General features: G+C 37.9%; 1 protein-coding gene across 4 annotated transcripts in view; it reads right to left on the bottom strand.

The window, feature by feature from the left end:
- The window catches only part of Zc2hc1a (zinc finger C2HC-type containing 1A), a 42,572-nt gene extending 23,734 nt beyond the window's left edge, over positions 1 to 18,838 (bottom strand). For 2 of the 4 annotated variants that reach the window (XM_045144311.1, XM_045144313.1), the window contains exons 1-3: positions 18,773 to 18,838; positions 6,393 to 6,466; positions 3,909 to 4,025 (exon numbers count right to left, since the gene is read on the bottom strand). In XM_045144311.1, the coding sequence (XP_045000246.1) occupies positions 3,909 to 4,025; positions 6,393 to 6,466; positions 18,773 to 18,788 (207 nt within the window). In that variant the 5' untranslated portion in view covers positions 18,789 to 18,838. Of the gene's footprint in view, positions 1 to 3,908; positions 4,026 to 6,143; positions 6,282 to 6,392; positions 6,467 to 18,772 lie in introns of those variants that run through there. The other 2 variants (XM_045144310.1, XM_045144312.1) reach the window with 1 other exon arrangement.
- Between the last annotated feature and the right edge of the window lie 6,865 nt (positions 18,839 to 25,703).

Below are 25,703 nucleotides of genomic sequence, written 5' to 3'. Positions count from 1 at the left end.
ATGAAATGGGTAATATATATTCAAAAACCACAACAAAACACTACCTGGAATTAAAAAACAGAATATCTCAAGTCTCATGCTAAAAAAATAAAAATAAAAAACCTGTGAATTTACCATTAAATTTTTCCACCAAAAAATACCTCAAGCCTTGATGCTTTAGTACTTTTGAATTCTCTAAAAGAGAGAGGAAAAAGTAACAGGAAGCTAGACATTGCGGCAAACACCTTTGATCCAAACACTTGGGAGACAGAAGTAGTAGTATCTCCCTGAGTTTGAGGCTACCCTGAGACTACATAGTTAATTCCAAGTCAGCCTGGGCTACAACGTGACCCTTTCTTGAAAAACCAAAAATGAAAAAAATAATAACAGAAAAACATTCCAACTGACTTTATGAGTGCAACTAAAAAAAATCTACAGGCTCACTTGTCACAAATACAGATGGAAAACATCTTACATTAAAGGTTTATTTTATAGCTAAACGTCTAATCTCATTTACTGGCTCATCATGAGTTATTACTCAGTAATTCTTCATTCTTGGCAAGGTGTGCTTCTGTTTTGTTACTTGTTTTCCTTAGGAATCATTGTATCAAGGTAAGCTAATATGTTCCCTATTACTCATCATTGGACAAATTTGGCTTCTCTGGTATAGCTATTTGGGAAAGATTCCAGACTACACAAACCAGCCAACTCTCTTCTTTGTTGAAAGAGACAGACTACTTCCAATAAGGCCTAATGATTATAAACACCTACCATTTATATGTTCTAGAACAGTAACAAGTTCTACAAAGACTACTGCTGACCACCAGTGTCCTTGTTCCCTCAAGCACTCTGAAAAAGGACATACTCCACTAGGTCAGACCTCTCACCATGTGGGAGGTTTTAAGAAGAGCTTAACACCGTGAATACCTAATTTGCTGTTCCTGTTCTCTTCATTTACTCCATTCTGGCCTTTGTTCAACTTCAGCCCTGCTCATTCCAGATGCTGGCTTTACAACTTTTTTAAAAAATATTTTATTTATGTATTTACTTGAGAAAAAGAGAAAGACAGAAGAGACAGAGAGAGAGAGAGAGAATGTGCACACAAATGAACTCCAGATGCATTTGCCACCATGTGCATCTAGCTTACGTGGGTCCCAGAGAATTGAACGTGGGTCCTTTGGCTTTGCCAGCAAGCACCTTAACAGTTAAGCCATCTATCCAACCCTTTGTTTTGTTTTTTAATCTCAGTGCCTAACTAGGTTATTGTTAACAAACCTGAGGATATATTCTTTTTAACAAGACCTCTCACATTTAAAGTATCACCTTAGGATGAAAAGAGCTCCTATCATAAACTTCCTGCACATTCTCTTAAAGGTGGTTTAGCCTGCACTTCAATGGCTTTAGGCAGCCCGCATTGTATATATTTGATAATCTGTGAAAAAAACCTTAGCTTTTAGTTTTCTAGCAACAGTTTGTAAAGTTGTTTACCTGCCTTTGATTATGAAGGATTTCCTTGGCATAGGCAAATACACTAAAATCACCTGATACTGTTAAATTTCCAAACTGTCATGTGTAGGTGACTCATCTGTGGTGGTTTGAATTTGGTATCCCACATAAACTCGTGTTTTGAATGTTTGGTTCCCAGCTGATGGCAATCTGGAGGGTGGAGCCTTGCTGGAGATGCTGTATGGCTGGAGGTGGGTTTATGGGTGTTATAGCCAGCTCCCCCTTCCTAGAGTTCTGTTCAAGTCTCCTGCTGCTATTTTCTACCTGCTGTGGCAAGGAGGTGATGTCCAGCCTCTGTTCATGCCATTATGAAGCTTCTTCTTGAGATTGTAAGCTAAAATAAATAATTTCCTATCAGCTGCTTTTGGTTGGGTGTTTTGTCCCAGCAACCAGAACTACAATACTCATGCAAGAATTGTGAAAACACACTTTATTCAGTATGTTTGTGTGGGACCTAAGATTCTGCATTTCCAGTGAATTGTCCAATACTGCTGATGTTAATGCTCTTAAGACCACCCTTTAGGGAGCAAAGTAATAAACAACTACATGTAAAGCAAGAGCTTTTAAACTTTGCTCTTTTCCCGTCTTTTAATACTAAATACCCCTTCCTTCTTTGATAATACATTTGAGATTACTGTGATTATCCTACATAATCTCCACAGTAACCCCGACAAATTCTAGCTCCATCACATTGAACTGGAAACCGGAAGCATGCATACATTGAAAAACTTACACACATAACATAGTTATGCTACATAGCCCAGTCTAAATCCAAGCAGTCTAACTCTTTAGCCAGCTTCCATACCCATTGAGGTAGGGTCCACCTCCGAAGATTTAGCTAATTTACCTACTTAAACTAAAGCAATTATCTATCAGATAGAACAGTAAGAAAAAAAAATCTTCAAATACTGGTTTATGTTCCTTATTTAAACCACATCATCTTTCTCATAAATATTCACAGGATGAAAATCAAAAAAGAGTATCTTATTATCCTATTATCAAGTGATTTCATTAATAAAATAAATTGCCCCTAGCAGAAATATCAGCCATGTGCTATTAGAAGAATTTAATACTGAAAACAGGGTTTTATTTAAAAACTGCTAAATCAGGTAGTTTTTTTCTTCCCATTTTTATTTATTTCTTTGTGTATGGGTACACATGTGCCACTGCATGTTTTTGGAGGTCAGAGGACAACCTTGGTATGGGCAGGGGTTCCTCTCTCTTTCCACTTTCTTGAGACTGGATGTCTTGCTGCTGCAGCATGTGAGGTTCTGGATTCTCGTGTCTCCCCTTTGCCATGGGCATAATGGGATTACACTTGTGCCAATGACTTTGCATTGAACTTTATGTGGGTACTGTGAAGTATTAAACTCAGGTCAGTAGGCTTGCAAACAGAACTACTAAGCTGTCTTCCCAAACAGCCCCTAAGTTTCGTAGGTTTGACCATTTGGCTAAAATGACTCCTAATAACTGCATCTGAGCAACTATTTAAGTGAATTTTTCTTAATAGATGACAGATATTAAGGAGGGTTTATCACAGGAGATTCATTCCTTTGGATCCAAGAAAGGAAATAAGATTAACAAGTTAAGAAATGCAAAAAAGCATAACAGAGATTACAAATCAATCTAGATAATATCTACTATGCAGTCTATGAATAATAATTTTGTTTCCTACATGTAGATCTGAGGTACTATTACTAGTTGAAGATAGTAACAGCCCAAAACTTGCATCTGAAATGAATGACTCTCCAATAGTACAAAAGCTTCAATTTAATAGATTGCATTTTGTAGCAATTTAAAATTTTAATTAAAAATCAGATTTCTGGGGCTGGAGAGATGGCTTAGTGGTTAAGGTGCTTGCCTGCGAAGCCTAAGGACCCATGTTCAACTCTCCAGGTTGCACATAAGCCAGAAGCACAAAATGACACATGTGTCTGGAGTTCAATTGCAGTGGCTGGAGGCTCTGACACACTAATTCTCATTCTCTCTCTTGCTCACTCTCACATTAAAAAAAGAAGGCCAGTCTGTTGGGCTTGCCTCAAAAAAAAGTTAGATTTCTGATAACTTTTACACTGAACATGTAATACAGCATTTTGTTTATTCTTTAAATATTTTTTATTTATTTATTTACTTACTTATTTGACAGAGAAAGAGGGAGTGAGAGAGAGAATGGGCACGCCAGGGCCTCCAGCCACTGAAAATGAACTCCAGACACCTGCGACCCCTTGTGCATCTGACTAACGTGGGTCCTGGAGAATCGAACAAGGGTCCTTTGGCTTTGCAGGCAAATGCCTTAACCACTAAGCTATTCCTCCAGCCCCTTGTTTATTCTTTAATCATAACACAATAATTAAACATATCTTTTAAATAAACATAACAGTAAGGTGCATAAGGTTCATATTGTTTAAAGATTATACAGTTACCCTAGGTTTGAGAGGTTTTACTGTTGGAATATCAGTTCCTTCAGCTCTCTGCCTGCTTGAGTCAAAAGTTTTCCGTTTTTTAGTAGCAGTTTTCTGGCAAATAGGTCCATGTTTTTTCTGTTAAAATAAACAAAAAGAAATGTTTTCTTTTCTACAGGAAGGAAGACTATAAAATTTTAAATTGAATCCTATATATGTGTGTGTGTGTGTGTGTGTGTGTACACACACACACACACACACACACACACACACACGCACGCACATAATTTATTTATTTTATTTATTTGAAAGTGACAGACAGAGAAAGAGAAAGAGACAGATAGTGAGAATGGGTATGCCAGGGCCTCCAGCCGCTGCAAACAAACTCCAGAATGTGCACCTCCTTGTGCATCTGGCTAACATGGGTGCTGGGAAATCAAACCTCAAACAGGGGTCCTTAGGCTTCACAGGCAAGTGCTTAACTGCTAAGGCATCTCTCCAGCCCAGTTGAATCCATTTTAAAACTAGACTATAAAATGAAAAATAAGGCTACATCACGCCTTAAGTCAGCCTTAAAATATGTGTTTATATATACATGCATATATCTAAAGCATGCTATGACATATTTTTCCTAAAAGAAATGAGAGAAATACTGTTCCAAAATTTTATTTGGACTTGTTAAACACCTTTCCAGTTTTCACTTTGCTAATAGTAAGCCAAACATTGTAACAAAACCAAGCTACCTCAATGAAAAGTCTTTACTGAATACTAACCATAGATACTAGCAAAAGAATATAAATGGAGAAAATATCAGCCTTTAGATTACAAAAGCAAGAATTTTACAATTTGATTACTAAAGGTAGCACAATAATAATATTAATAGGACACAATACAATAGTGCATGCTGAGTGCTCTGTTTTGTCTTTCTTCCACAATTCTTCCATTCCTCCTAGAACTGTATATCATTCTTCATTTCTTCTAGGACTCTCAGCTGTATAATGCTCTACTTCTGTAGCTTACTTTATTAATAAATGCCAACTCATTTGTTGATTTATTTAATTAAAGCTCTTTTAAATGACTTCCAGTTATCCAACTGTATTTAAAAAAAAAAAAATCTCGGGGCTGGAGAGATGGGTTACCTGTTAAGGCACTTGCCTGCAAAGCCAAAGGACCCAGGTTTGATTTCCCAGGTCCCACGTAAGCCATATGCACAAGGTGGTGTATGCATCTGGATTTTGTTTGCAGTGGCTAGAAGCCCTGGTGTGCCCATTTTCTCTCTCTCTCTCTCTCTCTCTCTCTCTCTCTCTCTCTCTCTCTCTCTCTGTGTGTGTGTGTGTGTGTGTGCCTCTGTCTCTATCTGCCTCTCTTTCTCTCTCTCAAATAATAAAAATGAAAATAATTTTTAAAAAATCTCCCTCCACTATAGAAAGCATGTTGAATGGTAACAAGGTACTAAATGTCCTGTTTTTCTTTTGTATTTTAATAAAGTCTAGAGAAGCTGACAATGTTAAATCCTATAAATAAAAGGAACCCTCAGAAGTGGCTTACTTGGTACCATAAGCATCTCGTGCTTTTAGTGCATGATCAGTCCTCTGCTATTTTACAAAAGAGGATGAAATAGTAATTATTCCACTACATTTTAATAAGATTTCAATGTGCTCTTATTTCTATATGATGAGTAGATAAAAACAGTCATAGAATACATTTATGGTGCCCTTTCCTATTGAAAAATACCATTTTTTGGATGTTTTCAAACACAGGAGTTGTGTCATCACTCATGACTGAATAGTTACCAGTATTTTAGCAATTTTATGTGTCTGCTTGTTAAGTACCTTAAAACAAATACCGGAAGTTATAACACTGTGATAGTTTAAATGTGACAGTTTGAATGTATGGTCCTATAGACTCAGGTATTTTACTAAAACGGAGCTTACAACTTGCACCCCTAGCAGGCAAGATCCTTGCTACAGGGTGACATGTCACTGGGATCAGATTCTGTAGTTCACCCCTAAGATGTGTGGAGAGCAGTTTGGAGCTCTGACTGTTCTTGCTTTTTAGTGTATGCTGGCTGGTTGATGGTGTCTCTCTGCTTGGATCTATGGAAATAAGCAAGCTTCTTCTACCATCTATGGTGTTCCCCTGGAATTTGTAAACCTGAAATAAACCCTTTCTTCCTGTAAGATGCTTTTGGTTGGGTGTTTGTCCAGAAATATAAAGCTGACTGCAACAGTGTTCATTAAATATAAGCTTACATACAATTAAGATGTGCTTTGACTCTAGTTTTGTTTGTTTCTGGTAATATTCCAACAAAGTGGGAAGGAATTTAGCATATTTTGCAGCGATCACTCTGAAAGAATAAAGAAATGAAATCAAGAACATTTGCCACTACCTTTTCAAAATGTACTGCAGATAAGTTCTTTCCATGACAGCGGTCCACAAGCATCAAACAACTTCATTCAGGCTTATTAAATTCCAAAGCAAACAAGTACAGAAAGGTCTACTCACTAATGCTACTGGAAAGAATGTTCTTCCACAAATCTTGCAAGGCAATAATTCACCAACTTGAACACTTCCATTGTCTAAACAAAAAATGTAATTTATTATTTTAAAAATTTCCACAGATCAAACTGTATAGGTTTAAATTATAATGATTTTTCCTAAGGTAAATGTTCTTGTAAAAAAAAGTTATAATTTCAAAATGAGCAAAATGATTAAATTGGCATTTAGAGTGATCAATGATCTAATAGACTATAGTAAATATGAAAGTGACAATGCAAAATTTTCATTTATATATATTACTTACAGTAAGAGTGGGAGACATTTTCTTCAGAGGAGTAGCCAATGATTAGCTGTCCATGCTCTAATAAATAACCCCCACCCATAGTCATGTAATCATCCTCAGGTAAACTCATTGGATGATACACACAAAAAACATCAAAGTAGAAGTGAGACTAGTAGGGATCAACAAGAGATTCAGCAGGAGTAATGAGGGATGAAATCAGGTAATGGAAGGTAAATAACTCAAAATATATTTTTAATATATATCTATAAGAACCATCAACAATTTTTCAAAAACCTATTCAGTAGACATTAAATTGAAGTGTTCTGTTCTTATGGGCACAAGTAATTAAATAATGAAGAGGCAGTGACAATTTACATATAATTAACATATTCATCATGTACCTGGATACAACAAATGCAATTGATAAATGATTTAAAAAAATAGCTATATATAGCTGAGCAAGATGGTATTTCATTTTCCACCTAAGAATCTAAGTATTTAATTTAAACTTGCTTTTACACCTTTAAATTTCTGAAAGTGATTTGTAAACCTGTATATTTTTCCTGATATTTTCTGTTGACTATTTCACTGATTGTAACTTTTGTTTAACATTTTGGTCTGATCTTTTTACTTATTTATTTTTTATCCTATCTATTATTTAACAACAAACAATTCTTATAGGAATAACTAGCTCATGAAAAAATATACAAATTTTCTCCATGATATATGTCCTACAGCATGTGGTGAATTTATAGAAAACTAATAAAATACATGAAAACAGACTGATGAGAATGCATTCAAATAGCATAATAAAAGAACTGTGTTCTTCTCTCATTCTCCTGGTATCCCCACTGCCATACATCACTGATAGTGACTAGTTGTCATCAGTTAAGAGATGGTGTCTGTATAGTGGTAACTGAACTGGACATTATAAAGCAAATCTAAGATGTGTTTTCTTTGTCTTCCTCTAATACTAATGCTAGTTACTTAAGAAGAGCAATCTCATTGATCTGGGCCATCAATGATGAATGCTGATATAGTTACTAGGTAGGATATATTAGGCTTATTAGGATAAGAATGTCTTTAAGGGTCTGGAAAGATGGCTCAATGGTTAAAGGCGCTTTCTTACAGAGCCTGATGGCTCAGGTTTGATTCACATGTACCCATGTAAAACATAGATACACAAAGTGGCACATGTGTCTCGTGTTCATCTGCAGTGGCAGGAGGCCCTGGAATAACCATTCATTCTCATTCTCTCTCTCCAAATAAATGAAAAATAAATATGAAAAATGTGTTTAAAATGATAGTTCAAAGTTATACCACATGCTGAATAATTAAGCTTTCATGTATTTTTTTAAATATTGAGCAATAATTAACAATTCAACAACACACAATGGTATAAAATATCACAGTTCACTTACTTCAATTATATTTAAGTATCCACTTGTTATATAGCTAACAAATCAAAATCTCAAGAAAATTAAGATTTAGCTCAGTGGTAGCTAATTGTTTAGCCTGATAGAACCCCTTAGTTAATCCCAGAGCCACTTTTCCAATAAGTTATTGGGAAAACTCAATTCCATACATTTACATAATTTGAACATCTATTAATTACCAAGCACATAACATGCATTATTAGCAGCACCAGTATGGAGCAACTCACTTGCTACTAACATAAGATTAACACAGCCTACTTCGTTTATATGTTACACATATATATTTTCTTAAATATATTTAAGAAAAATCATTTCCATTTCATATAAATAATTTAAAACTTCACAGCAGTCAAATCTTCACAGTATGGTAAAATTCAATTCTTGGAATGAATTTCCACAATGAACTAACATATTGAAAATGCCATTAAAGGAAAAGAAAACCACTGTCACTAAAAAGCATTAAAAGAGAATGTATATAAAAGCAGTAATCCAAAATTATGTGTAGTGGATGCAATCTCAGCACTCTGGAAATAAATGCAAGAAGATTAGGAGTTCAAGGCCAGCCTGGGCTATATAAGATCTGCTTTCAGACCAACAATCTCAAAGACTCACAAGATTTTTCTGTTCAATTTAGACTTTGACATATACACTTTACATGGTCAATGCATAACGCACACTTTCCACTCAACTTCGGTTATTTGTCTCTGATTCAACTTAGGAAAGACTGAAAATACTGTTAATGTATTCAAGCTGTCTCTCTAAATTTTCACAATAGTTTCATTTTCTATAATTTCATTTATCCAGCCAATTATAACCCAAAATAACTAAAATTTGTCTTAAATAATTTAAGAGAAACTACTTTATATAGTTAACTATCACAGTGTAATTATAATTATTCTGTTTTATTTTTAGTTATTTGTAAATAAAATTTTGTTATAGGTATATACATAGAAGAAAACCACAGTACCTATAAATTTTAATGCCTGGTTTCAGCATCCAGTTGGGAACTTGGAAGATGTCCCCAGTGGAGTAGCTACTTCTGTAAACACATTCCTAGCTGTCTAGCCTGGTGTTTCTCCTACTCTCACAAATCATTCTCAAATCTTTATCCATGGTCATTTTGAAAAAGCTAGATTTTAAAAAGGTGAATGTGAGCTGGAGAGATGGCTAAACGCTTAAAGCATTTGTCTGCAAAGCTTAACCATCAGAGTTTGACTCCCAGTACCATGGAAAGCCAGATGTACGAAGGTGGGGCATGCATATGGAGTTCATTTGCAGCAGCTGGAGGCCCTGGCATGTTCATTCTGTCTGTCTGTCCCACTCCCCGGTTGCAAATAAATAAAGAAACATTTTTATAAGGGTGATTTTTTTTTCTTAGAACTTTCTGTCTTAAAAACAAATAACCCAAGTGCACAAGGTACAGTCACATGCATATATATGCATACACCACTCACATGTATATGCACATTTATCCATGCGCACTTGTGTACAAACACACACACACACACACACACACACCAAAAAATAACCGAACATGTAAGCAAGAACAAAACAGCATGCTATTATCTCCTCAGCCTTATCCCCTCAGGAATCTTTTTTACTCCCCAAGAGATACTTGAGAACAACATACTAATCATAGTTTTTCAAACATTTCCTGCTTAGCCCCTCCATTACTTCCTTGTGTGAACTGTAGGCAGACTTTATCGGGCCTATTTAATTCCACAAATATTTGTTGAAGATCTGGCATCACACAGAATTGTTCTACATTATAGGGAGCTCAAGAAGAAAAATAAAAACAAATGCCCTAGTTTGTGGAGTTTCTGCACTTCTAATAGGAAAAAAAATATGTAAAAATAAATATTTAAATGATAGATGATGGAAACACAACCAAGGAAGAATAGAAGGAGGAGGAAAAGAACAGTTAATGCTTTTTATGTGAAATGGATAGGCTCAGGGAAAGCTCTCCAATAGAAACATTAAGAATTTAAGAAATGAATCAAAACGATCATTCACCCAGCCAAGTAGGCTTTATCCCAGACATGCAGGGATGGTTCAACATACGCAAATTGATAAATGTAATACATTACATAAATAGAGTGAAGGACAAAAATCATATGATCATCTCATTAGATGCAGAAAAAGCATTTGACAAAATCCAATATCCCTTCATGATATAAGTCCTACAAAGACTGGGAATAGAAGGAACATATCTCAATATAATAAAGGCTATTTATGACAAACCCACAGCCAACATAACACTAAATGGGGAAAAACTGGAAGCTTTTCCACTGAAATCAGGAACAAGACAAGGGTGTCCACTGTCCCCACTTTTATTAAATATTGTACTGGAAGTCTTAACCAAAGCAATAAGGCAAGAGACACACATAAAATGGATACAAATTGAAAAGGAAGAGATCAGGTTAACATTATTTGCAGATGACATGATTCTATACATAAAGGACCATAAGACTCTACCAGCAAACTATTAAAGCTGATAAACACCTATACCCATGTAGCAGGATACAAAATAAACACACAGAAATCAGTAGCCTTCCTATATGCTAACAATAAACACACAGGGGATGAAATCAGAGAATCACTCACATTCACAATTGCATCAAAAAAAATAATAATAATAAAGTGCATTGGAATAAACCTAACCAAGTGTAGCAGGCAGATTCAGGTTTGCTGAGATAAACTTCCAGACCAGGCACAGTTATGGAGGAAGTGATTTATTGACGCTTACAGATCCAGGGGAAGTTCCATAATGGCAGAACAAGCTGGCCTGCCTTCACAGGCCCAAGAAGAGAGAGAGAAGTACAAGCCAAAAGCCAAAAGCTACAGCACACTTTAGGAACTGCAGCTAGGCACATTTTGCATATCTTTAGATTGAAATCTGAAACCCACCACCACACCTTAAGATCACCCAGTGACATTGCCTCCAGCCAGGTGGCTATAGATGCAAACTACAAACAAATAAACAACTGACTATATTGGGGGTCATCTATTCTATTCAAACCACCACACCAAGGAATTAAAGGATCTCTACAATGAAAACTTTAAAATCCAAGTGAGAAATTATAGAAGCCAGTAGGAAATGGAAAGTCATCCCTTGTTCTTGGATCTAAAGAATTAATATTGTGAAAATGGCAAACTTTCTGAAAGCAATTTACACATTTAATGCAATGCCCATCAAAAATTCCAATGGCACAGAAATAGAAAAACACAACAATCTAAAAATTCATTTGGAAGCACAAAAAACCTCAAATATAGAAAACAATTTTGAGCAACAAAAATACAGCTAGTGGTATCACCATACCTGATTTTAACCTATATTACCAAGCCATAGTAACAAAAACAGGCATATAGACCAATAAAACAGAATAGAGTAACCAGATGTAAGTCTGGATAGCTATAAGCCACATATTTGACAAAAATGCCAAAAATACTCATTGGAGAAAAGACTGCCTCTTCAGCAAATGGTACTGGGAAAACTGGATATGTATCAGTAGAAGGATGAAAACAGATCCTTATTTCTCTCCATATACAAGAATTAAGTCCAAATGGATCAAAATCCTTAATATCAGACCTGAAACTCTAAAACTGCTAGAGGAAAAAGTAGGGGAAACCCTTCAACATACTGGTATTGGCAAAGACTATGAATATAACCCCAACTATTCAGGAAATAAAAACGCAGATCAGCCGCTGGGACCTCATGAAATTACAAAGCTTTTGTACAGAAAAGGACACTGTGAATAGAGCAAAGAGACAACCTACAGAATAGGAGAAAATCTCTGCCAGCTATACATCTGATAGAGGATTAATATCTAAGATATACAAAGAACTTAAAAACTTAAATAATAAGAAATCAAACAACCCAATTAAAAAATGGTCTAGGGAACTAAATAGAGAGTTTAAAAGGAAGAAATACAGATGGCATATAAACATCTAAAACAATGTTCTACTTCCCTACTCATCAGGGAAATGCAGATTAAAATGACATTGAAATTCCATCTCACTCCTGTCAGATTGACTACCATGATGAAAACAAATGACTATAAATGCTGGTGAGGACGTAGAAAAAGAGGAACCTTTCTACACTGTTGGTGGGAATGCAATCTGGTCCAGCCATTGTGGGAATCAGTGTGGAGGTTCCTAAGACAGCTAAAAACAGATCTATCATATGCCCTAGCTATGCCACTCCTAGGCATATATCCTAATGACTCTTCTCAATACCTTAAAGATACTTGCTCAAACATGTTTATTGCTGCTCTATTCATAATATCTAGGAAATGGAAACAGCCTAGATATCCCTCAACTGATGAGGAGATAATGAAGTTGGAGTACATTTACACAATGGAGTTCTACTCAGCTGTAAAGAAAAATGAAGTTTGCAGGAAAATGGATGGATCTCAAAAGTATTATAGTTAGTGAGGTAACCCAGGCCTAGAAAGCCAAACATCACATGTTTATGATTGGACTTCTATGTGAGTAGGAATAAAACTCAAGTAGCAGAGGCCAGTAAGCTAGAAAGAAGATATAAAGGGAATAGAAAGCTAGGGAGCAGGCACTTAATAGGATGGTATTGTATATATGTAAGTAGAAGAATAGATTAATGGGGGTGAAAAGGCCTAAGTGAGGTCAGGGGATGAGACTGAGTAAAGGAAAGGTGGAGAGTGGGCTAATCAAATTCTAAGAGGATACAAATAAGTCATATGGAAACTGACATTTTTGGACAATGTAACACTCAGGAGCCATGGATTGTTACTAGAAAACTTTCAGTGCCAAGGATGGCATACCTTCCAATGAGTTGTTGGCCAGGGAGGTCCCTGATGCCCCCAAAACCAAGGCCCTCATTTCACCACCAGGAATAGATGGTAAGACCATATTGCTGAAGACTCTACATACTTGGGCTACAAAGGTCACTGAGAAATCCTGCTGGAGCTGAGCTGAAAATCTCCTCCATGACAGAAAGTTGGAAAAAGCAACACTGCATGCAGTTCAATGGGAGAGAGAGAAATCAGGGAAGATACTCAACAGCAGATACTGCAAGTCTCATATTTGGCTAGCCAGCCCAAATGAGCCAACAGGTGCAATAGTGGCACATCTGTTATGGGGGGAATCAACCACTCTCTAATTGAACTGGAGGCCCACTCCATGTGAAGGAATACATCCCTGATACTGAAAACCTACAACAGGGGTAGTCTTGAGCCCTAGGGGTGTAATGTCTGCTGGCTTCTGGCTGAATGTATATACTATGTTCACCAAAACCATCTGGTAAGCCCTTCTCTTAATGTTCATACTCATATATTCTGCTACTCTCACTTTTGGTTAGAGAAGCTTCTCTGTTCAGATGGAAGCGACCTTGGGATGAGTCAGAAGGCACCATGGTGCTAAGAAGTGACAGAGGAGTGCTCGGCACTGAAATATCTCAATCACACCTTCCAAGGTTCAGCGTCCATTGCAGAAGAGGTGACAGAAAGAATGTAAGAGACAAAGGAAGGGTAGGACTCCTTACAATGTGTTCCTCCAGACACAAAATGGCCTGGATATCCATCCATGACCTCACAGTTCCTGACACTACCTACACAAGACTATCATAACAGGAGGAACAGATCATGACATCAGTATAAAAGAGAGACTGATTGAGAAGGGGAGGGATTATGATGGTGAGTGGAGTTTCAAAGGGGGATGTAGGGGGAGGGAGGGAAGTACCATGGGCTATTGTCTACAATTTATGGAAGTTGTCAATTAAAAATAAAATAAAAGGGCTGGAGAGATGGCTTAGCGGTTAAGCGCTTGCCTGTGAAGCCTAAGGACCCCGGTTCGAGGCTCGGTTCCCCAGGACCCATGTTAGCCAGATGCACAAGGGGGCGCACGTGTCTGGAGTTCGTTTGCAGAGGCTGGAAGCCCTGGCGCGCCCATTCTCTGTCTCTCTCCCTCTATCTGTCTTTCTCTCTGTGTCTGTCACTCTCAAATAAATAAATTTAAAAAAATTAAAAAATAAATAAATATTGCATTTAAAAATAAAATAAAATATTTTAAAAGAATTTAAGAAAGGGAGGCTTACTCACCATTAATCAACTGTCATGTTTGAGTCTTCTTTTATATCCTCATCTTACTAGGCCTTTACATAGAGTGAGGCACTGTTCATATTTCCCTTCAACCTTTAATACCCTTCCTCTCTTGTCACCTTTCTTTTTTCCTAAACTAAGTTTTGTACATTTCACCAAGTAAGCAGAGTTAGAACACATGAGTACTAGACTTCTCAGCTACATTAGATGATTTTTATTTTTCTGACATATTTGGTACTCTGTTTTTTTTTTTTATTTTCTTTCCATATTCCTTTCTTGGCATTTTTTAATCTTCTCTAAAGGTCCCAAAACACTACAACTTTATGTCCTCCTCAACCTTAAAATATTAGTTTGGTGTTTCTTTTTTCATTTGTAAACATAATTGCTTGTGTGATTGCTCCCATTTGATGCCACTAATATGATACCTACTAAAACCTCCCCGTAAGTAGATATTTCCAAGTAACTGTAAGACTTTTCAGCCAGATACTTGTAAGTACTGAACAAACACATTTCTTACTCCAAAGTCATTATTAACTCAGGCATCTTTCCTTCCTCTCTCTTCTGTCGAGCAGTCATATCCCATTTCCCTATCTCAGAATCTTCTAAATCTACACTTCCTTTTAATTACCCATACTGTACCATAGAGCTAATCTCCTCCCTCCTTCCCTATCTGCCTGCCTGCCTGCCTGCCTGCCTGCCTGCCTATCTACCTACCTACCTACCTAGAAAACAAAGCAAAGTCTCACAGTTATCTGGGACTCACCTAATGGTCCAAGCAAGAGGACATGCTGTTTTATCTATACTCAATATTTGCAAGTATCTATAATGCTTCTCAAGATTTTGTCCAGCCAACAAACAGGTACGTCAATGGACTTAGCATTTACCTAATGTTTTATCTATATAAGTTTGATATTTAACGCAGTTAATGTAGCTTAGTATTCAATAACTCTGCTTTTTATAGCTAAGAAAGTGAGGTTCTGAATAAGTAAAATGTTGAAATCACAGAGCTAAAACAAAAGCAACAACAAAAAATTAAACCAAGGATAGATGGTTAAATCAAGTAAAGATGGTTCAGTGGTTAATGCACTTGCCTACAGAGCTTAATGATACAAGCTCAATTCCCCAGTACCTACGTGAAGCTAGATGCACAAAGTGGCACATCTGTCTGGGTGAGTTTGTAGTGGCTAGAGGCCCTCTTTGCTGGGCATAGTGGTGCATGCTTTTAATTCCAGTACTTGGGAGGGACAGGAAGGAGGATCACTGTGAGTTTGAATCCAGTCTGAGACTACATAGTGAATTCCAGGTCTGCCTGGGCTAGAACAAGACCCTACCTCAAAAACCAAAAAAATTTTAAAGTCTGCCATCAACTCAGGACCAAACAATAGCCATAAAATGAATGCTAATGAATTAATAATGAAGATATTCAGTAAACCTTATATTTATGCCAAGCAAAAACTAAAAACAGAAACATGATGGCAATTTTCAACTAGATCTGGGCTACACCAGAGATGAACAATTGTATTCCTTATAAAATTTCTGAGACAATACAAGGAACTAATAATGTTAGCAGTCTAAAAAAGAAATGGGCAGCCTAATGTCTGCTAAAGTTGTTATAACTACATATCAGTATATTAAGACAATGATAATATTGTATATAAGGATAAACCTTGCTTAGATTTTATCACATCTTAATTTCCCAGATTAAAAACTTAATCAACTATAACTAATTGCCCAGATTAAAAACTTAATCAACTATAACTAATTGACCTCTAAAACTATTACTACTGTTCCTAGATACCCCTGGGAGGGTGGGGGGGGGCACAACCTTTATGTAGGAAGAAACTAAAGACCTTAACTATTCAAGCAATACAAACGTGCTGTTATCACTATTACAAAATCATAAGAACACTTCCTTTTGTTTTCAAAATACAGTGTGTAGTTTAATAGCTCATCTTTCTGATAATCCGGAGGCAAAAACTCAATGTCTCAAAGAACCAGAAATAACGTGTCATATGATTTACAAGTAAATCATGGACAACATAAGAATAAGAATATCTTCCCCCTCTCTCTCTCTCTCTCTCTCTCTCTGTGTGTGTGTGTGTGTGTGTGTGTGTGTGTGTATTTTTTGAGGTAGGGGCTCACTCTAGTTCAGGCTGACCTGGAATTCACTATGTAGTCTCAGGGTGGCCTGGAATTCACAGCAATCCTCCTACCTCTGCCTCCCAAGTGCTGGGATTAAAGGTGTGCACTACACAACCAGGCTTTTTTTTTCTTTTTTCCTTTTTCAGTATAATTTTTGAAGAGTCTGATAACAAGTTTCAACCAGAAAATGAGCACAGTTGCCCAATTATATTGACAAATTAAATAAAATCAAAGATTTTAGACCAAATACTGCATTGTAAGTTTTAATAGAGGAAAGAAATAACCTATTACTTATCAATGTTTATCACATGAAAGCATAGATCACTAAATTAATGAATGGTAGCCGTAAGACAACATTTTCATCTTTGCAAAATGTAATGTTATAGTAGCTGATTATTGAAAAGAAGAAAGGGAAGAGTACAGCAAGAAGGTACTGTTGAGTAAGCTGAAAACTCAGAGCTCTTTGGTTTGAAGCACTCGAAATTGCCAAGTTTCCTCTCTTTCACACCACACACACACACACACACACACACACACACTTTTTCTATACTTCAATCAAATTCATTATAATTAAGCACATCACAATTAAAAAAGAACCAGTGTTGTTTAAAATGGGGGAAAAAAGTTAAAGAGCCATTCTGTTTAACATAAGCCAGACCAATAAAGCATGTCCATTCCATATTACATCAGTGTGTTCTCCACCCATGTAATTGAATATTGTAATAGGTTTCCATTGTATTTTTAAAAGCATTCCTAGTTAGGTTGCAATACTAATGTCAACAAAGCTAAAACATAGGAACTACTAAAAGGTGTAGCAGAGCTTTGATTACTTTTATCCATTGCTGAATCCTCAGGACTGAAAAGTACTTAAGAGAGATAGTGAAATGTTACACGAAAACCACTGCTCTCACTATAAATGTTGAGTAAAATAATAAGCACATACAAACTTTTTTTGTTTTTGTTTTTTTTTTGTTGTTGTTGTTGTTTTGTTGTTGTTGTTGTTGTTTTTTGAGACAGGGTCTCACAATAGTCCAGGCTGACCTGCAACTCAAGCAGTAACCCACGCTGGCCTCAAACCTCAAAACTCACAGCAATCCTGTATCTCAGCCTCCTGAGAGTTCCTGAGTGCTGAGATTAAAGCTATGAGCTACCACACCCAGCTTGCAAACTATTGTAATGCACTTTTCATGTACAGTGATGACCTTTTCATGTACTGTGATGACCTCAGAAATCTACAATTTAAGATTACCCACTTTGCACTTCTACTGTAAATTTTAAATAATTAAAATGAATTGCCTGCAGGAGTTCCCTAACATGAGTATTTTGAAAGGAAGTAGTACCGTCATAATTCCTTACTTCATGGAACCTTGATTGGTATTCTTAAAATAAATAAGCTAACAAGACTTTCACAGGGGGCTTGAAAAATCTGAGTTCCTTTCCATCCTTATCACCAAGGTTTCTAATACGAGCTTCATTTACCACACAGAAAATAAAATTTATAATCGTTTTATTTCATTTGCTTTACAGCGAGGTTATATCACTGAAAAGTTGTTACCACTCTTCCTAAAAACCTCAAATATTTAGTGAATCAGTCAATGATGATACACAGTGTGCTATGCCTGTTTAATTTCGCCTATTCATATAAAGAGAAGAAAAAGGACAAGACAACAGAATCTTCCGCTTCTGACGGCTTGTCCTACACCAGAAAGATTAACTGCTTTTTTTTTCAATGTCCAAACTTCTGGTGCTAATGCTAATTGTTTTAGATTTTTTTTCCCTCCCAATTCCTTTGTTTCTCAAGCAAATGTTGCCCTTGCATAGGATAAAATAAGTAAAGAGAAGGGAAGAAAAAGTGAAAAACTGGGGAACAAAGCAAATCTGAAACCATGGATACAGCATAAGGATAAACCCAAATATAAGGAGCCAGTGCTATAGCTCTTGCTCACATACACCTCCCTGCTGAATAAGCCTTAAACCATTACGGTAAGCTATTGTCCCAGTGACGCCGCTGGTCCGAGAAGCTTCTTGGCAGATGCTCCCGCACCTCTCCGATGAAGATGCAGCAGAAGGGAAGGATGGCCACCTCGGGCCACCGGCCAAGGAAACTGTCAGAGCTCCCCGAGGAACTGCAAGGAAATTAAAATCTGGCCGGAGGCGCTGGTGACCCCCACGGGCGCTCCAGAGTGAGGCAAGACCCGAGAGCCGCGGGGAAGGCCGCGCAGAGGGGGAGGCCGGGGAGAAGCGGGGAGCGGCGGGGCGGGGAGCCGGGGTCGTCCACCCGGGGCGGCGGGGGGGCGGCCCGCTCCAGCCCGACCTCGCCCTCGCCCTCGCCCTCGCCCTCGGCGGGACGCGGCCAGCTCCTCTGCCGCTCTGCTCCCGCCCCGCCCCGCAGTGCAGACCCCCGACCCCGCCGGCCACACGAGGCGCGGCCGCACGCCCAGGCCGACTCACCTTCCAACCCCTCCATGACGCGCTCAGCTCCGCGAGGCTCCCCGCGCCGCCGCGCCGCCACCGCCGCCTCCGCCGCCGCCCAGCTCCGGCTGTAGCAACCAGGCCGCGCCTCCCACCCGCCAACATCGCGGCTTCCCATTGGTCCTCCTTGGCGGGGGGCGGGGCTCCGGGCGGGCACGCGCCGCCCGCGGTCTCCAGGCGCCCAGAGTCTCCCTGTCCCCCTGCGGGGAAGCCCAGGCCGCCGGGCGTCGCCTCCTGCGACCCACCAGAGCCTTTGTTAGACTCCTCCTGCCTGGTTGGCCTCGCTTCTTGTTCTCCCCGTTAGAGGATCTGTGAATCTCACGGGCTCCCGCTCCATCACCAGTCAGTCCAAGGCGGGTTCTTTGAGAGAGCTCCCGACGCCAACCGTGGAGCCAAGCCTGGCCCTCAGAGTGGGTGAAGCACCTCCCCTGCCCCTTTCCCGCCTTCTTAGGCAGCTTCAGCGCTGTAGGTGCCCTGGACTTGTTCTTCACACAGCTCTGATGAGGGAGTTCGGGTGTCCCGGTTGGACTTTGAGCCAAGAGTTAGGGTGCAGAACTGTCATGGACACACGAAGCGTCCACGGGTCAATGGCCTCAATGTGCTTGTCTCCCGAAGTCCAAGAATGAAAGTCTCCAGAGACCATGGAGAATGAAGTTTAGAAAGATTTAATTAAAAAAGTATTATACAGCTTATTAGAAAGAAAGAAGGCAGGGCTCCTGTGAATTAGGAGGGGTCCCAAGTTAATTTACCTGGTCTGGTTGTGTGTGTGTTTAAAGCAAAGGGAACTCACTTAGAGAGGAAGGAATCTATGGAGGAAGACAGAGTTAAGGAAAAAAAAGATCTAGGGAAGAACCACTTTGGTTGGGGGGAGATAAAGAAAAGCCAAATTCTCCCTTTGAGACTCAAGGACATTTCTCACATTTAGCCACTTACGTTACCTTTGCAGCCCCGTTTACCCTAAATTGCCTCTGCTCCATGAGTTATGTCATCACTTTCCTAGATATATCATATGTGCTGTCCATAATTGTGACACCAGATTATTCTAAGCCCCTGAAAACAACTTCCTCACAATGAAAGCTTGGGCCAAAATTTAGAAGGAAACACAACCCTCCCCCAATCTTCACTTACCTTGCCTTATACATTAATAGCCTCTTGGACTAATAACTAATGAAGTAACATCAAAACTATATAAGGTTAGGGAATTTAAACTGGGGTGTTATGCTACAAATAAAACAATGAGTTTCTGTCACAAAATCTCAGGATAAAGAGATCAAAACTAGCTCAAACCGTTTTAATGGCTTTGCTTAACAACCCAACACATTCCACCAGACTGTTCTTTGAAAAGTTGACTAAGCAATGAAAAGCTCTGTTATTTGATGGTTCTAGAATATCCACTAGAAAGTTATCAGTATTAATATTTTGTCCATGCAAATCTTACACTAATTTGTCTCAATGGTCTGCTGAATTAAAAAGTTATACTTTCATTGACCATTAAGAGTGTGCATTTACACAGAGACCTTGCCTCTTCCCCATTAACTGATGGCCACCTCCACAATGCATGACCCACAATCCACAGCGAGGGGCCTTCCTTTGGAGGGGGGATGTCAGGGAGGAGGCTAACTATGGTACCAACATGGTTGTTTACACACTGAGTATGTACATAACTAATAAAGGAAAAACAGTGTGGATTTACAAAGCAGTAACCTTAAAAACAAAATTCATATTATTCTACACTAAGACGATTTTATTTAGACAAGTAAAGCAAACTTCCAGGGACTCTCATCTTGCAAATAACCAAACCTGGACATAATTTTATCTTTCACTGGGGACGTGTATTAAGTGCATGTGAATGTGGTACAAACCATGTCTGTGCTGAGTCATGTGAGGAAAATGTCTTTCATGCCTGAGTTGCTTCCTTCTGTTTTGTACCTGCTTCTGCTCTGGTTCTTCTGCTTTCCACATCTCTGGAGCAAGTTCACCAGATGGTAGCCACACAGGTGACTCAGCTACCCTGTATTGAGTACAGAATGGTCCGTTTTTCTCTTTTGTGCTTCTAAGACAAAGTCACATTTTTAGTGGAGGAAGGGAGGTTTTTCAAAGAATATTATGGAGAGAGAGAAAAAAAGCACATACAGAAAATATAAAAAGCAATAAGCCAGTAACTTAAAAAAATCAGAATTCTTGGCTTGAATTCAAGTCAAATATTAAGTCAACTGATGCATACCTTATCAGTTATCAGGTCTGCAATAAAACAATACTGATGTGATAACAATAAGGATACATCATGTTAGTCATGTGTGTTGTCCCCCATAAACTTATGTGTTCTGAATGCTAGGTCTCCAGCTGATAGCAGTTTGGTAACTGGAACCCCCTGGAGGTGATGTATTGTTGTTGGTGGTGGACTTATGAGTGTTGTAACCAACCAGCTTCCCCTTGCCAGTGTTTGGCACAGTTTCCTGCTGCTATTTTCTACCTAATGTTGGCCAGCAGGTGATATTCACCCACTGCTCATGCCACCATTTTCTCTGTCATCATGAAGCTTCCCCTCAAATCTGTAAGTCCAAATAAACCCTTTCCTCCCACAAGCTGCTCTTGGTTGGGTGTTTTCTACTAGCAACATGAAGCTAACTGTAACAGTAAAAAGTTTAAAAAAAAATTTTTTTCTCGTCTTCTAATAATACACAAAAGAAGCAAAGTTATGGAAACATTTCCCTGACTTGGTTCAGACCCCCCAAATAGGAAGCAGCTGAAATAGATATCGAGCCCTTGTCTTACTATCTTACCAGCTCATCAATGAAGCTTTCTACTTTATGACATGTTCCCTTCATTCCCCATTTCCTAAAATTGCTGTTTTTCTTCACCTTCCAAAAGCCTAATCCAACTACACACATACATCTTTTATCTGGGGGGCCCAAGCTATTTTGTTTTGTTGTTGTTGTTTTAATCTCACTCAAAGTTAAAGTTCGTTTTCTAAAAGTAATCTTTGGTTCTCAATCAGGCCCTATGTACAGAACTGCTGAATGAAATTTTGCATCTCAGTGAGCAACACTACCCACTTTTGCAACCCCACCATGTCAGACATTTCAACCACACTCCTTTATTCAAAAGAAATGACGTGCCATAATTTGGTTCTCTACAAAATACCAAGAACAAAAGAAATATGTTACCTGGAGGTGAGGTGAAATATTTTTCAGGATTGAAGAAGCAAAGTTTGAGTTGGCTCTTACTAGTTTAATTTTTTTAGATTGAAATAACATAAAGTTCTTTTAAATATAACTGTGAAGGGACAAGTATAGTTCATCATGTCCTAAAACAATCAAAACATAAAATTAAGTAGACTCTCAGAGATTTGTTGAGAGAAAGTGATTGTAACAACAACAACAAAAAAAAAATCACCAAGGAAAGTAAAAGGGATTTTTTTTTTTTTTTTTGCAATAGAAGCCTAGGGGAAATTTCATCCTCTACTGATGTTGGAGAGCTATTTTATTAACAGTATGAGAGAGATTTATATATTTCTGTTCTGTTATAAAAGAAATTCTAATTCCAAAAAGAACTTCTCCTCTATCTCACAATTTCAAGTTCCAAGACAACACATCGTCAACCTCTTTTTTTCTACATATCTATCTCTTGCCTTCACAATTTCAAACAGATTTCCAGTTGCAACTGAAAATCCATTAAAGTGTTTGATGAGGGCTGGAGAGATAGCTCAGAGGTTAAGGCACTTGTCTGCAAAGCCTAACCACCCAAGTCTGATTTCCCAGTACCCATGTAAGGAAAGACATAAAAAGTGGCATATTCATCAGGAGTTCATTTGCAGTGGCTAGAAGCTCTGGTACACCTGTTCTCTCTCTTTCCCTTCCTGACATGGTAATATATACCTTTAATCCCAGCACCAGTGGAATCAGGAATAAAGGAAAAAGGCAAGAACTACCACAGAGGTCTCTGTGTTGCTAGGTCTTAAATGTCATGGAGCAATGTCATGGTTAGAGAAAGACACTAATATGAATGAAGGTATTTAGAAAGTTTCACAGAGAAGCAGAGTTTAAATTATAACCCAGATTGTTTCATTGGCTAGGTAGAGACAACTGAGCAGAAGGACACAATGGTATAAACTTTGAGAAAATGCTGCATGCCCAGCATGTTCTGGGGCAGCATGGAAAGAAACAAGCTGAGTACCTGTATGTGTGTTTACTCCCAAATAAGATATTTCCAGTTTAAATTACAGATTCATACAATACAGCCATATTACTTATTTATTTTAATTCCAGGCCATGTATGCATATATATATAACATTTCATGTTTTCATTCATTCTCCATTATTTAACTTCTTACCACCCCACCCCCACTTACTAAGGCACCATTCTATTGCATTTATGCTCTAAATTCACAGAAACTGTTGGGTACGTGTAATTCCTTCAAACACATATAGTGCTGTTTTCTTTGTTTTTCTGTTTTTAATTTGCATCAATAACATTATAATGTTTTCAATATACTTATGGTTTTTATATTTAAGTTATTATTTTTTTTAATCCAAGGTCTTAAGAAACCTAGACTGGCCTAGAACATACCATGTGTTAGAGTCTGGCCTTGAAGTCTTGATCCTGCTGCCTCAGTCTCCCAAGTTCTAGGATTATAGGTATGGCCACCATTTCTGGTTTGATTTTAATATTTAAATGTAATCCTTTTGCTTTATTGCTTGTGAATTCTGCACTGTACCTAACTGAAGGCATGTATTACATTTTACTAACCCATTCCTGTAGTGAAGAATACTCAGTTTCCTCTAAACTTGCTGTTACAATGAGCATCTTTGTGCCTGTCCCCTTATGAACCTGAGCTCAAATTCCTCTGGGATGCATCCCTGAACTGATTGCTGGATCATATTCATTTCCACTAAGTATTTCCAGAGAGCTGTCTATGGTGTCTAAGTGCATGACTGTCATCAGTATATGGAGTATCCACTTTCCTTTATCTCATTAATGCTGGCTTACTTCTAATTTTTGCCAATCTTATGAGAGTTAAGGGTTGATTGTTTCTTCATATACTTAATAATTTAGATTTGACCTTTACTATAGCACAGTTTTAACTATTCTTAAACTGTGCTCCTTATATTTTCCTATAGATTTATGTATTCCTTATATGTTCTATATACTAAATCACTACTAATTAAATTTTTTTCAAATTTGTGAAATGCTTTATAACTACATATGATGTGATTCACTGAAGAGAATTTATTTTGCATATTTTTATTTTTATTTATTTATTTGTTTGACAGAGAAATAGGGAGAGAGAGAATGAGTGTGCCAGGGCTTCCAGCCACTGCATATGAACTCCAGACATGTGTGCCGCTATGTGCATGTGGCTAACGTGGGCCCTGAGGAATCAAACCTGGGTCCTTTGGCTTTGTAGGCAAATGCCTTATCCTCTAAGCCATCCCTCCAGCCCTGAAGAGAATTTTTTATCTTCATTAATATCAAATCCACCAATCCAGTAGCCCCCTCTATCAATGGAGCATTACATTCTATGGCTTCAAGAAAACCTGAAACTACAGATAACACTGAACACAGATTACTATGGGCATTTTTACTTATGCATATGTACCTATTTAGTTTTCAGTTTATTACAGTAGGAGGTTAACAATAACAGTAATGATAAATGGGTCAGTTACTTCTTCTTTGCTGAAAAGAAATATCCAGCCAAGAGCAGCTTATGGAAGAAAAGGATTTATTTTGGCTTACAGTGTCAAGGGGAATTTTCATCCTTGTAGGGAAAGCATGGCAGGAGCTGGATGTTCAAAATGCACATCACATCAGTATGGGGGAAGTAAAAAGAGCCAGCAGTGTGGGGCTATATCTCCTGTCAAGGTATAACCCCAGTGACACACTTCCTCCTGCAAGGATCCACATCCAAAAGTGCCCACAGCCTTCCCAAGTGTCACCACCATCTAGGAATTAAGTATTCAGACACATGAGACTATAGGGAAGCATTTGAAATTCAAACCACCCTCTCAAATTAGACCATTTATGACCATATACTCTAAAGAAACTTCTGACTTTACTACTCTTGCACTTTGGGACCATTTTATTAATAAATACTTAAACATAAATGCTGCAGGGCATAGAAGGAGATCTTATAACCATGATAGCTATTAAGCGACCAATGAGTGGGTATTGTATACAGCATGGATGTATGCAACAGAGGCATAATTCACAAGCAGGTTAGACAATCAGGATAGAAGGGGATTTTAACAAGCAACTTAGAACAGTGCATGAATTAAAATCTATAAAAGTTATATTCTTTATCTAGAATATTGCATTTAATATTTTCTGACCTTAGTTGACCACAGACAGCAAACTAGATATGACGGCTAATTCTGGATTGTCAACTTGATTGGATTTTGAATCACCATGGTAACATACTTCTCAGGATGGCTCAGGGAGGGGTACCTTTCTAAATCACATTAATTTATATGTGAAGTCCCACCATAAATATGGGACATACCACTCCAGGAGTTGTAATTCTAGACTTAATAAAAAGGTCAGAACAAACTGAGCACTGGCCTTTAGAATTCTCTGGTTCCTGACTGAAGATTCAATTTGACTAGCTGCCTCCTTCAGCTATGGTAGATTATACCCTCAAACTAATAAACCAGATAAAACTTTGTGTAAGCTGCATTTGTCAGGCATCTTGTCATAGCAATAAAAAAAGTAACTACATGTTGTTCCATAAAATTATGAAGGGGAAAGCTCATAAATGATTTTCTAAAAACAGTATAACACTGATCCCAAACAATATAAAGGTAATATAGGAACAAATTATAATATCATACAATCTAATAAAAATTGCAGAATTCCAAATTTGGTTCAATTCAATCAAATGTTAACTAAATGTTTATCTGAGGATTGCAAGAGT

Source organism: Jaculus jaculus, chromosome 2, assembly GCF_020740685.1.
Source record: "Jaculus jaculus isolate mJacJac1 chromosome 2, mJacJac1.mat.Y.cur, whole genome shotgun sequence".
Classification (NCBI taxonomy): Eukaryota; Metazoa; Chordata; class Mammalia; order Rodentia; family Dipodidae; genus Jaculus; species Jaculus jaculus.
Note: the sequence above shows the minus strand (reverse complement) of the source record. Positions and strands in the feature narration are given on the sequence as shown.